Source organism: Heptranchias perlo, chromosome 9, assembly GCF_035084215.1.
Source record: "Heptranchias perlo isolate sHepPer1 chromosome 9, sHepPer1.hap1, whole genome shotgun sequence".
Classification (NCBI taxonomy): domain Eukaryota; kingdom Metazoa; phylum Chordata; class Chondrichthyes; order Hexanchiformes; family Hexanchidae; genus Heptranchias; species Heptranchias perlo.
Genome location: NC_090333.1, coordinates 82867679 through 82881064, shown reverse-complemented (window position 1 = coordinate 82881064; position 13386 = coordinate 82867679). Strand labels below are relative to the sequence as shown.

The following is a 13386-nucleotide window of genomic DNA, read 5'->3' as shown; positions in this document are numbered from 1 at the left end:
GTTAAATTATGAGGACAGGTTGCAAAACTTGGTTTGTATTCCCTTGAGTTTTGAAGGTTGAGGGGTGAACCAATAGAGGTGTTAAAAATGTTAAAGCGATTCGATGGGGTAGATAGAGAAACTATTTCCTCTTTTGGGGGAATCCTGAACAAGGAGGCATAACCTTAAAACTAGATCCAGGCCATTCAGGAGTGAAATGAGGAAAGACCTTTTCCACACAAAGGACAGTGGAAATCTGCAACTCTTTCCCCCCCCCCCCCCACAAAAGGCTGTGGATGCTGGGTCAATTGACATTTTCAAGGCTATCAATAGAGTATTGTTGAGAGGGGATGTCCTGGAGGGGTCAAGGACAGAATCTATTTGGTTAGAGTTAAGAAACAATAGAGGTGCCATTACACTACCAGGGGTATTCTAAAGGCCACCAACTAGGGAAGGATATAGAGGAGCAAATTTGCAGGGAAATTACAGAGATGTGCAAGAACCATAGAGTAGTGATAATGGGGGACTTCATCTATCCTAATATAGACTGGGATAGTAATAGTGTAAAAGGCAAAGAGGGGGAGGAATTTCTGAAATGTGTTCAGAAGAACTTTCTTGATGTTTCCGGCCCAACTTTCCCACGAGGGGGAAAGGTAGGGCAACTAAAACCAGAGCTCCCTGGATGACGAAAGAGGTAGAGAGTAAGATGAAGCAGAAAAAGGGGACATATGACAGATGTCAGGTTGATAATACAAGTGAGAACCAAGCTGAATAAAGAAAGTTCAGAGGAGTGGAAAAGGAAATAAGGGGGACAAAGAGAGAGTATGAGAATAGACTGGCAGCCAACATAAAAGGGAATCCAAAAATCTTCCATAGGCATGTAAATAGTAAACGGGCGGTGAGGCCGATTAGGGACCAAAAAGGAGATCTGCTCACGGAGGCAGAGGGCATGGCTGAGGTACTAAATGAGTACTTTGCATCAGTCTTTACCAAGGAAGAAGATGCTACCAAAGTCACAGTAAGTGAAGAGGTAGTTGAGATACTGGATGGGCGAAAAATTGAAGAAGAGGTAGTAGAAAAGCTAGCTGTACTTCAAGTAGATAAGTCACCCGGTCCGGATGGGATGCAACCAAGGTTGCTGAGGGAAGTAAGGATGGAAATTGTGGAGGTACTGGCCATAATCTTCCAAACATCCGTAGCTACGGGGGTGGTGCCAGAGGGCTGGAGAATCGCAAATGTTACACCCTTGTTCAAAAAAAGGTGTAAGGATAAACCCAGCAACAGGCCAGTTAGTTTAACCTCAGTAGTGGGGAAACTTTTAGAAACAATAATCCGCGACAAAATTGTCACTTGGACAAATGTGGATTGATTAGGGAAAGCCAGCACGGATTTGTTAAAGGCAAATCATGTTTAACCAACGTGATTGACTTTTTTGATGAGGTAACAGAGAGGGTCGATGAGGGCAATGCAGTTGATGTGGCGTACATGGACTTCCAAAAGGCGTTTGATAATGTGCCACATAATAGGCTTGTCAGCAAAGTTGAAGCCAATGGAATAAAAGGGACAATAGCAGCATGGATACGAAATTGGGTAAATAGGAAACAGAGTAGTGGTGAACGGTTGCTTTTCCAACTGGAGGGAGATATATAGTGGTGTTTCCCAGGGGTCGGTACTGGGACCACTGTTTTTCTTGATATATATTAATGACTTGGACTTGGGTGTACAGGTCACAATTTCAAAATTTGCAGATGACGCAAAACTTGGAAGGGTAGTGAACAATGAGGAGGACAGTGATAGACCTCAAAAGTACATAAACAGGCTGGTGGAATGGGCGGACACGTGGCAGATGAAATTCAATGCAGAAAAGCGTGAAGTGATACATTTCGGTAGAAAGAACGAGGCGAGGCAATATAAACTAGAAAATACAATTCTAAAAGGGGTGCAGGAACAGAGAGATCTGGGGGTATAGTGCACAAATCGTTGAAGGTGGAGGTTGAGAAAGCTGTTAGGAAAGCATTCGAGATCCTGGGCTTGAAAATAAAGGCATAGAGCACAAAAGCAAGAATGTTATGATGAACCTTTATAAAACACTGGTTCGGCCACAGCTGGAGTATTGTGTCCAGTTCTGGGTATCGCACTTTAGGAAGGATGCGAAGGCCTTAGAGAGGGTGCAGAAGAGATTTACTGGAATGATTCCAGGGATGAGGGAACTTCAGTTACGTGGATAGACTGGAGAAGCTGGGGTTGTTCTCCTTAGAGAAGGTTGAGAGGGGATTTGATAGAGGTGTTTAAAATCATGAAGAGTCCCGACAGAACAGATAGAGAGAAACTGTTCCCTTTGGCGGAAGGGTCAAGAACCAGAGGACATAGATTGGCAAAAGAACCAAAGGCGACATGAGGAAAAACTTTTTTTTTTTACACAGCAAGTGGTTGCGATCTGGAATACACTGCCCGAGGGGGTGGTGGAAGCAGATTCAATCGAGGCTTTCAAAAAGGGAATTGGATAAGTACTTGAAGGGAAAAAAATTGCAGAGCTACGCGGACAGTACGCGGGAGTGGGACTAGCTGGATTGCTCTTGCAGAGAGCCGACACGGACTCGATGGGCCGAATAGTCTCCTTCCATGCTGTAACCATTCTATGATTCTAACAAAGGTGGGTAAATGGAATTGAGATACAGATCAGCCATGATCAAATTGAATGGCGGAACAGGTTCGAGGGGCTGAATGGCCTACTCCTGTTTCTATGTTCTGGAAACTTAGAATTCCACGGAAAAGGAGGGGGTTAGCCCTGATAATAAAGGATGAGATAAAGGCAGTCCAACTAGGGAACAGGCTATTTTAGATGTGGTTCAAGAAGGCGGCTCACCACCACCTTCTCAAGGGCAATTAGGGATGGGCAATAAATGCCGGCCTCGCCAGCGACGCCCACATCCCATGAATGAATTTTAAAAAGTGAGAAAGGATCTTAGCTCAGAAAATCAGGATGCAGAATCAGTATGGGTGGTGCTAAGAAAATACAAGGGGCAGAACCAGGCGTACCTAAAAATGAGGTGCCAACCTGGTGAAGCTACAACACAGGACTACATGCATGCTAAACAGCGGAAGCAACATGCTATAGGTGGAGCTAAGCGATTCCACAACCAACGGATCAGATCAAAGCTCTGCAGTCCTGCCACATCCAGTCGTGAATGGTGGGGGACAATTAAACAACTAACAGGAGGAGAAGGCTCTCAAAACATCCCCATCCTCAGTGATGTCAGAGTCCAGCACGTGAGTGCAAAAGACAAGCTGGAGCATTTGCAACCATCTTCAACCAGAAGTGCCGAGTGGATGATCCATCTCGGCCTCCTCCCGATATCCCCACCATCACAGAAGCCAGTCTTCAGCCAATTCGATTCACTCCGCGTGGAATCAAGAAACGGCTGAGTGCACTGGATACAACAAAGGCTATGGGCCCAGACAACATCCCGGCTGTAGTGCTGAAGACTTGTGCTCCAGAACTAGCCACGCCTCTAGCCAAACTGATCCAGTACAGCCATAACACTGGCATCTACCCGACTATGTGGAAAATTGCCCAGGTATGTCCTGTCCACAAAAAGCAGGACAAATCCAATCCAGCCAATTACCGCCCCATCAGTCTACTCTCAATCATCAGCAAAGTGATGGAAGGTGTCGTCGACAGTGCTATCAAGCGGCACTTACTCACCAATAACCTGCTCACCGATGCTCAGTTTGGGTTCCGCCAGGACCACTCGGCTTCAGACCTTGGTCCAAACATGGACAAAAGAGCTGAGTTCCAGAGGTGAGGTGAGAGTAACTGGCCTTGACATCAAGGCAGAATATAACCGAGTGTGGCACCAAGGAGCCCTAGTAAAATTGAAGTCAACGGGAATCAGGGGGAAAACTCTCCAGTGGCTGGAGTCATACCTAGCACAAAGGAAGATGGCAGTGGTTGTTGGAGGCCAATCATCTCAGCCCCAGGGCATTGCTGCGGGAGTTCCTCAGGGTAGTATCCTAGGCCCAACCATCTTCAGTTGCTTCATCAATGACCTTCCCTCCATCATAAGGTCAGAAATGGGGATGTTCGCTGATGATTGCACAGTGTTCAGTTCCATTCGCAACCCCTCAGATAATGAAGCAGTCCGTGCTCGCATGCAGCAAGATCTGGACAACATCCAGGCTTGGGCTCATAAGTAGCAAGTAACATTCGCGCCAGACAAGTGCCAGGCAATGACCAACTCCAACAAGAAAGAATCTAACCACCTCCCCTTGACATTCAACGGCATTACCATCGCCGAATCCCCCAGCATCAACATCCTGGGGGTCACCATTGACCAGAAACTTAACGGGACCAGCCACATAAATACTGTGGCTACAAGAGCAGATCAGAGGCTGGGTATTCTATGGCGAGTGACTCACCTCCTGACTCTCCAAAGCCGTACCACCATCTACAAGGCACGAGGCAGGAGTGTGATGGAATTCTCTCCACTTGCCTGGATGAGTGCAGCTCCAACAACACTCAAGAAGCTCGACACCATCCAGGACAAAGCAGCCCGCTTGATTGGCACCCCATCCACCACCCTAAACATTCACTCCCTTCACCATCGGCGCACAGTGGCTGCAGTGTGTACCATCCACAGGATGCACTGCAGCAACTCGCCAAGGCTTCTTCGATAGCACCTCCCAAACCCACTAGAAGGACAAGGGAGCAGGCGCATGGGAACACCACCACCTGCATGTTCCTCTCCAAGTCACACACCATCCCAACTTAGAAATATAGCGCCGTTCCTTTATAGTCACTGGGTCAAAATCCTGGATCTCCCTACCTACCTTCACCACACAGACTGCAGCTCACCACCACCTTCTCAAGGGCAATTAGGGATGGGCAATAAATGCTGGCCTTGCCAGCGACACCCACATCCCATGAAAGAATAAAAAAAAAACACTGGTAGGAGTAGTTTATAGGCCCCCTAATTGTAGTTAATGTTGGACAGAGTATTAATCAGGAAACTAGAGGAGCATGCAACAAGGGTAATGCAATAATTGTGGGGAACTTCAATCTTCATATGGACTGGCCAATCCAAATTGGCAAAAGCTGTTTGGAGGACGAGTTCACGGAATGCATCCGAGACAATTTTCTAGGACAATCTGTCGAGGAACCAACTAGGGAAAAGGCTATTTTAGATCTGGTATTGTGTAATGAGAGAGGGTTAATTAGTAATCTTATGGTTAAGGTACCTCTGGGGAGAGTGATTGTACTATGATCAACTCTATGAAATTCTGAGAGTGATGTGGTTGCTGGGATATAGCTCCACGGGCACAAGGAGCCCACTGGTATCTCACCCACGTAGCCAATCTTCATGTGTGAGCCACGACAGCGAGTCTCAACAGGCTATTTGACCAGGAAGGCCTCAGGTCAATGCAGCTCACACACCACTGACAACCCCCCCCCAAACCAGCTGAATTTCCCACACCCTTCTCCAGCCTAGAGGTACTGAGGCTAACTGCAGTGTTCCTGCTGCTGCCATGATCAGCTAACTTGGGAGTGAAGCAGGAGCCCCCTGGTCTATATGGCCTTAGTGCTACATTCAGCAGTGCCTTCACCCACTACACCATCAGGAAATTTCTAATTTTTGGGATTTAACATATGCAATATCACTCACCGGTTTGCTGAGTGTTGCCACAGATTCAAAGTCCTGGGAATAACCATCAGAATAACTATGGTCAGGGCTGGTGGACATCCTAAGGATTACTGATGCTGACTCCACAGTCTGTGCGGGTGGGCTTCCAATCTCCTCCGGAATAGAACTGTCACTGTGGAGGTGCGAGCGAGATGATGCAGGGCATTCTTCCTCACTGGCTGTGTCTAGAGAGAAGAGGAACACTAGTTAGAGCACCATTACCCATGTTAACAGCGGGTTAACATCAGTGACTTGTTTTTAAAGTTAAAAGCACAATTCAGGATAACAATCTCTCGGCTCCATCATCCTTTAGACGTACTCAGCATTTCAGAAGTGTGAGAGGGTGATACAAGGGGAACAGGTTAGGAGTTATTGACCGGAGGGAGCTGAATATACACAAGTCAAATATTCACTAAAACACCTCGAGTTAAAACCCATTTCTAGTGATGTTAATTCAGCTCCCATCAGGTGACTCCTCCAATACAGTCACAGCACTCGAATCTGTACAACACTAATGTGCAGTACCAGTGTTACAGGTCATAGAATCATAGAATGGTTACAGCACAGGAGGCAGCCATTCGGCCCATCGAGTCCGTGCCGGCTCTTTGTAAGAGCAATCCGTTAGTCCCATTCCCCCGTATCCCTGCAAATCTTGGTCTGTCGCTGCTGATAATGGTGGGATCAATGAGGTGATGAATTAATAATATCGCACAAGGAGTATATTGGCTCAAGTGTGATTATTCCTGTAGTCTATTAGTACCCAGGTGAGCCTTGTGGAAACACTGCCAACCAACTCACACTCTGTTTACAACCCCTGCTGCTGCTCAACTGTGCAAGTGATGCCCAGAGACAGCAACAGGAATTAAAAGCTGAAACTAGGGGGCTCCCCCTGAGAGGCTGAGTGGCTAACTGCACTCCACTGGTACTGGTAACTGGTACTGAGCCACAGTCAAGGAAGGTCCTGTTTACAATCCCTGCGCTGGGCCGAGTTACCAGATCGCAACTGAGACTATGGTAGGGAAATCTGATTTCCTGAAATACCAGATGCAAAAAAGACCCATAAAATGGCCCTCATCCCTCCGCTCCTGATCCCTATCCAGTCATCCTGACTGACAAGAGTGCACTTGTGGACATTAGTCCACAACAGGGTCAGGTTCATCAGGTGATGCCCTCACAGTCAAATAACCAGATGACATCATGAACAGCCACTTAAGCAAGTTGCTGGAGGCTGCCAGCACCGCTATACCTGTACCCCAGCACCTATTACTAGCTTTGAGACACAGAAATTTTGGGGAGAAAAGGGAAAATAAATGGAATCAGAGACAGATTCCTACACTTACCTTTAGACCCTGGACTTCTCTCGCTCGCCTCTCTCTTTACCACCTTTTGTTTGAGTTCCTTGTCCCATGCAGCCACGGCCTGTTTTTCCATACGCCGGATCTCAGCTTCCTCTGCATCCAGCCGCCGTTTCCACTCAAGCAGTTCCTCTGCATGCCTTCGCCGATGCATCAGTTTCTGCTCCCGCTTAGTGAGGAACCTGATGGAAATGGGAGCGGTGAGAGAGAGAGAGAGAGTCAGCAACGTGCCAACATTTATTTGTACAATCAGATATTAACCCACAGCTCAAAACTTACAATTCTTACATTTTGAACTCAGCACTCTCGGCTTGGGTTATAGTTTCACAATTATCTATAAAATTCAGGGCAAGAGTCTCTTTCTTGTATAATTCATGAGTCCTATAATACTGTAGCAGTGCTATCAGTGCTGCATGTAAATAGGCCAAGTACAGTTAATCAATGCATTTGACAGGATTTTCTCTGAGTTTGGTGACGCACTGATACAAGTAAAAACTGGCTGCTTCAATCATTGCATGGCTCCACTTTCCAACGTTCATTTCTTTTTAAAACCCCTCCAGGCTTACTCAGATTTCCCTACCATAAGCCTCAGTTGAGATCTGGTAACTCTGCCTAGCCCAGGGATTGTAATTCAGACCTTCCTGGTCTAGGGCCTCCAAGGATCCCAGCAAACAAAACTCCAATCCCATACTGCACTCAAAGTATATTAATGGGGTGGCCGCGACAGGACAAATGATATTAGTGCTTTCCTATATTTAGATTTCCCCTCCAATTGGCAGCGTAATTGTTTGAAAAGTAGGTAGAATTATGCTCTATTTAACTTGGGGATTACCAACCTAGTTTGTAAGAACTGCAGCCTCCCTCCCCAAGCCAAATGATGATGATCTTTGTTGACCTCCATTTAAAAAACAGACTGGAACATATCAACACAGAACATTGGAACAGGAGGAGGCCATTTAGCCCCTCGAGCCTGTTCCACCATTCAATGAGATCATGGCTAATTTGTGACCTAACTCCACATACCCGCCCTAGCCCTATATCCCTTAATACCTTTGGTTAACAAAAATCTGTCAAACTCAGATTTAAAATTAACAATTGAGCTAGCATCAACTGACGTTTGCGGAAGACAGCACATAAAGAAGTGCTTCCTAACTTTACTCCTGAAAGTCCTGACTCTAATTTTTAGGCTATATCCCCTAGTGCTAGACTCCCCAACCAATGGAATTAGTTTCACTGGAAGGTGTGTTCTGAACATGAGCAGTTTCCACACTTCAGTTACTCAAGGACACCTCATTTCAAAAAAAAAGCTTTATTTCATTAAGCAGCACCCCATCCCAAATTCATCTGTAATAGAGCTCTCCCACCCAAAACTGGGTACCTCAACACAACACCCTGCAGTGTTTCACACAACCAATCTCCTTTGAACACTGATTGTGAAGTATAGTCATTCCAAGACCTATGTATTTAAAAAGAGAGCTCGAAACTGGTATCCCCACTCACATGAAGGCAATGCTCTCAGATTTGCAAAAGGTTCAGTCAATATATAGACCCATTGGTGGGTTCAATGTCACACTTTCCATTTACTGCTACAAAGGGTTTACTTCATACAGCCTCAGGATTTAAGAAACACTGCGAATTGTTCCTAAAATCGCCACTTGACTTGTTAAAGAACTAGAAAACAGGTGTCACCATACGTACTTGGGTGTGGTGTGGGTACAGTGAGAGGGGGGTTCTGGAAAGATCTGGGAGTACTGGGGAGAAGACCCTGGGTTGTGATAGTACTGGGATAGCTATGGTCTGGGAGCATTGGGTAACTCATTCATAAAGTGAGCTATGTATTGTCTTGGACTTCCTCAGTATGCCATTTTAACTTGTATGGTGTGCCTCTTTAATAGTGTAAATGCAGCTTCATTATAAACCTTCAGAATGTTCCAGAATTGCCCACTGTCTGGTAAATTCAGGGATTACTCACAGCAATTCAAAAATAAATGTCCAGTAGGACTTGAATATTTCATTGATTAATTTAAATTGTTAAATTGAGAGCTCCTATTTAAATTGCCTTATACCCATGACACAGGATGAACGGACACAAGACACGAGCCAATTTCCCGGGTAAAGAATATGAAACTTGCTTTGATAACGTGACCTACTTTTAGCGACAACAATTTAACAGCTCTGCCATTCACGATCAATACTATCTCCATTCAATTTTCCTGCATGTGCTTTGAAATGGATGCTCCCCCGAAATGCCTACTTTGGATCCTGCAAACTGTGTCCATTACGTTATCCCCCTCCTTCCAGATTCACTGGTTTGAGGCGATGCCATTAACCCTGGTTCGACCAAACTCCATTTCCCTCTATCCCCTCCATAGTGTGTGTAGACCGACTTGATTCATCATTGATGCAGTTAATCCACACTCCTCAACTCTCAGCTTTTGTACTCTATCAATACCATTGAAACATTTTAGATGCTACTGTACCCAACGGGATTCTCACCAGTGTGGAAAGATGCACCCTTGAAGTCAATAGTCACCAGCCATAGTCCATATTAACTGTGGTAACATTACTAACTAGGATCTTTCCTTCACAATTGATTTCAAGACCTTCAGGGTCCAGAATGGGCTGAAAGCTTGCTGCCCTTTTTGGAACAATGAACCAGTGGGAGTAAAGCCCTAAACGCTTCTGGCTTAGCAAGCAAAGGTTCCTCGGTAGGAATATTCAATTTAAAAAGGAGCACTCTTCTCTGGTACAGTTCACTAGCTCCCAACAGAGGCATTCATAGTCCCAAAATTATCTTCTAAGATGTCTGAAGGAAAGCGATGGAGTGGTTACTCTGTGCACGGGTAATCAGATAGCAGAAAGGTCTTGACATTGAAGAACCCCCAAAGAAAAGGTTAATGGAGTAATGTGAGCTCGATAAACTACAAACTTCATTTCAATTGCACCCTATGCACACACCCTCCTTGCCCCTCCCCTAAAGCATTCAGCTCCTTGGGCTATTGGGAGAACAGGTCTGGTTATCAATTTATTGTACTTTATCTGTATGTGGAACATTGGCTTTATGATTTTTCAGCCCTAGATGAAGGAAACTGTTCCATCATTGTTCCAAGTTAGCTTTGTAATATTCCATAAGGGAATAGGAAAGAAAAAAAAAAGTATGCAGGTATGAAATCCTTGTTCAAAGCAGAATTTGGAGGGATGTAAAATGGCCCAATTATGAGTCTCTCTTGGTACAGTTGGATGTTGTATCTTTTTAAGGGCACAGTCTTTTTTGCACGTCAGAGAGGGCTTTACACATAGGCTTAAAAGAACCTCAAGGTAAACAGACAAAAACTAAGTGTTTCCTGCAGCTGCCTATGAGATTCCGGGTTATTAAGTCCCTGATGTGGTCAGGGTTTGCCTGTATGGCTTTACAGGATCGTCATTTGATAATGGATCCACTCTAGTTTAGTTTCATGTGGCTAAGGCCGAATCTAAAATATTATCTGAAGTTCATTAATTGGTTCCTATTGCACTTTAATCTATGTCATTCTTAGTTTAATCTATTGAAGCACAACTTTCAGAAACATCTGCACAGTAGTTGGTAGATTTGTACCATTATGTACATAGAGGGGCAGGGCAGATTAGAACCACGCTAGGGATTATCCTTAAGGCTTGGTGGCATTTGTTGAAATGTTTCAGCATGATCTCCACCTGTGCCCCTCAAAAAGATCTTTCCCCAAGGAGGAAGTTTCTAAAAGCTCGACCTTCTAGGGGAAGCCTAAAATTCTTGGAAATGATCACTGAGAAAGACTTGTAACAAGATTGGTGAAACCAGGTTGAGGACAAGGACAATGGAATAAGGTGACCAACGAAACTTGTGCTGATGGTAATGTCAAGCACAAGGTTAAAGATTTAATGTCTGAACATTCACAACACTTTGTAGAAGATAAAGAGGTCATGAAGTCATGGATTGAACAGGGTGATGGTGAAATGTCCTAACAAGGCTACCACATGGCATCTCTCCACTGATGATGGCCCATTCATCTGGATGCAGAGGGTGAACAAAAGGAAGAACTGTACTTAAAACATTTCACCTGTAACAGAGATACAGTACAGTAACAACAGGATTCGTGTGCTGCTACACTGTACCAGAGGGGTTACGCCTATATTGCAACTTGGGTCCTGCCATCAGTGCCAGATGCTTTCCTCCAGAAAACTGAGGGGGGCGGGGGGGGGGGGGGGGGGAGGAAGAGGAGGAGGAGGGGAGAAAGGCAAATGAACGCCCCCTACACCAGATTCTGAACAGTAGAAATGCCATCACTTAACTTCCAAAAATAGGGATTCCAAGGCAAGAAGTGGGGAAGGGAATAGTAATTTAGTTCAGGGTAGGAGAGATGCAGAAATGCTGCAATGTAATTAACTTAAATCCTAATGCAGATTAAAGCAAAAGAAAAATGGAGGATAAAATAGCTCTGAAGCAGAATCAAACACAACTTGGGAATAAATACAGAATGCCTCCCATAGCTGGTATCTTGGCAACATTCCCAACTGTCTGTGAGGTTGCCCAGTGTGCTGGTTAATGTAGCACTGTGCCCAGGAAAATGTTTGTACTTTCAATTCTCTCAGTGAATTACTAGTTTAAATTGTGAATCAAAGAATTGAGAGGGGCCAGTGCTTTTTAAAATTAGGCATTTAAACATAACCCATTACATGCGCACTTTTCAGATATTCTAGAAGTTCACTCGGTGAATACTGTGATATTTTGTCCCAATAAGTTTTTAAGTACCTAATGTTCATGAGAGAATGAAAGTGGTAAAATCTCAACTGCTCACCAAAGCCATTTATACTGTTAAAGGGACACTGCCATATGGAATTTCAGGCTTGCAACTCAAATTTATGTATGTAACTTAAAGATGCCTTTAATGGGAGCAGTGAGCTACGTCTCTGTCACAACCTTTCCAACAGTCCTATTCAGAGTTTAAAATAGTTAAGTCTTCAATAATATTCTGTTGGCATTAGCAGTTCAGACTGTTAGTGTAACTTTGATCTCTCACATCCATGATAAAGCCCCTTTAATAAGCATGTTTCAGTTCATCTGTGAAGTCTGCTGTATTTTGCCAGCAGCAGCTTGATGCATCTACATGAAGCCACAACTGAGAGTCAGAGGAACTTAAGTTTTCTCTGCGCAATTCTCCCCTCTTCCCTCCCCCACCCCCCTCGTCCCCCCCTCCCCACGTGCAGGTGATGGAACAGAGCATGCTCGATCAGTGAGAGAAGCAGAGGTTGCACAGTACCTGACCAGCTGGTTGTAGATGTACAGCTGGAATTTGGGATGTAGATTGGGGAAACAGACACTGAGAGAGGCCCAGTGGTGAGACGTAAAGACAGAGAAGAAGTAGTGGACAGGAGAGCAGTGTCTACAAAAAGGAGGCAAAACAGGAGAAAAAAAAGACAACAGCTGAGTATTTCCCCAAAACTCCTTCATCTTTTAGATATAGAGAAAACCTCACATTTTAAGCAGAAATTCCACTTATAGCATAAAACCATTTGGTATCCACCCTCCCTCCACCTCTTGCCTCGATCCAACTCCTGCTGGGAGAGATTCTATGACTTCAAATGTCAAAGATGCTCACCATCAAAGCCTACATCGGCTCCTCTCTCTCTCTTCTTGGGTGGAACCTTAAGTACCAGAGCTGCCAACCTAATAATCCAACCACAGCCTGCAAACCCATCGGAATATGGCTGAGAGTGGCAGCCAGCATTGGGATCTGAGCCTACAATTACATATGGAGAGATGGTCCTCGATATTACAGGGGTAGAGTTTGTGTCCACACATTGACACACACTCTCTCTCAGAATTGGGGAAGGGAAAGTGAAGAGGGTGAATTAAAGCAATGGTCCAGATTCACATGGCTGCCCCATCCCATCCCACCCCGCCCCCCATCCCAACACACTCTAATCCGTTGACTCTAGTGGGATGAGTATGGCTCTCCCCCAGGGCAGTTTCTCATTTTCAGCCAACCTCTGTCAATGGCAAAGGACGTAAAATCAGTCTTCTGACTTTCACTGCTGTGGTTCTAAAGTGACTACTCGCAGAGCTCCCCAAAGATGTCCCAGGGATTCTAATCTTCGCTCATCCAGCTACAGAGACTGGGACAGATTGTCCCATGACTGCAATTCACACTGGGCATCAGAGGGATCGCTGTCTTCCTCCAGTCTGATTTTTGGAACTGTACCATTCTGCTGAGGCGGTGAGACCTGCATAACCATTGCCTCCATTTTAGAAAACTAAAAGGCCTGTAACAAGTGGAAGGTGGTGCACTGAAATGGATACCACTTAGCTACACGGTCAAGTCTTAAGGGTTAAAAATGTGAAGAATTTTTTATAA

At 45.0% G+C, this 13386-nt stretch overlaps 1 protein-coding gene across 2 annotated transcripts in view; it reads right to left on the bottom strand.

The window, feature by feature from the left end:
- The window catches only part of cep350 (centrosomal protein 350), a 173107-nt gene that overhangs the window by 29719 nt on the left and 130002 nt on the right, over positions 1-13386 (bottom strand). Inside the window, exons 28-30 of one of the 2 annotated variants that reach the window (XM_067990822.1) lie at positions 12292-12414; positions 7001-7197; positions 5643-5845 (exon numbers count right to left, since the gene is read on the bottom strand). In XM_067990822.1, the coding sequence (XP_067846923.1) occupies positions 5643-5845; positions 7001-7197; positions 12292-12414 (523 nt within the window). The remainder of the gene's footprint in view (positions 1-5642; positions 5846-7000; positions 7198-12291; positions 12415-13386) is intronic. The other variant, XM_067990823.1, reaches the window with a different exon arrangement.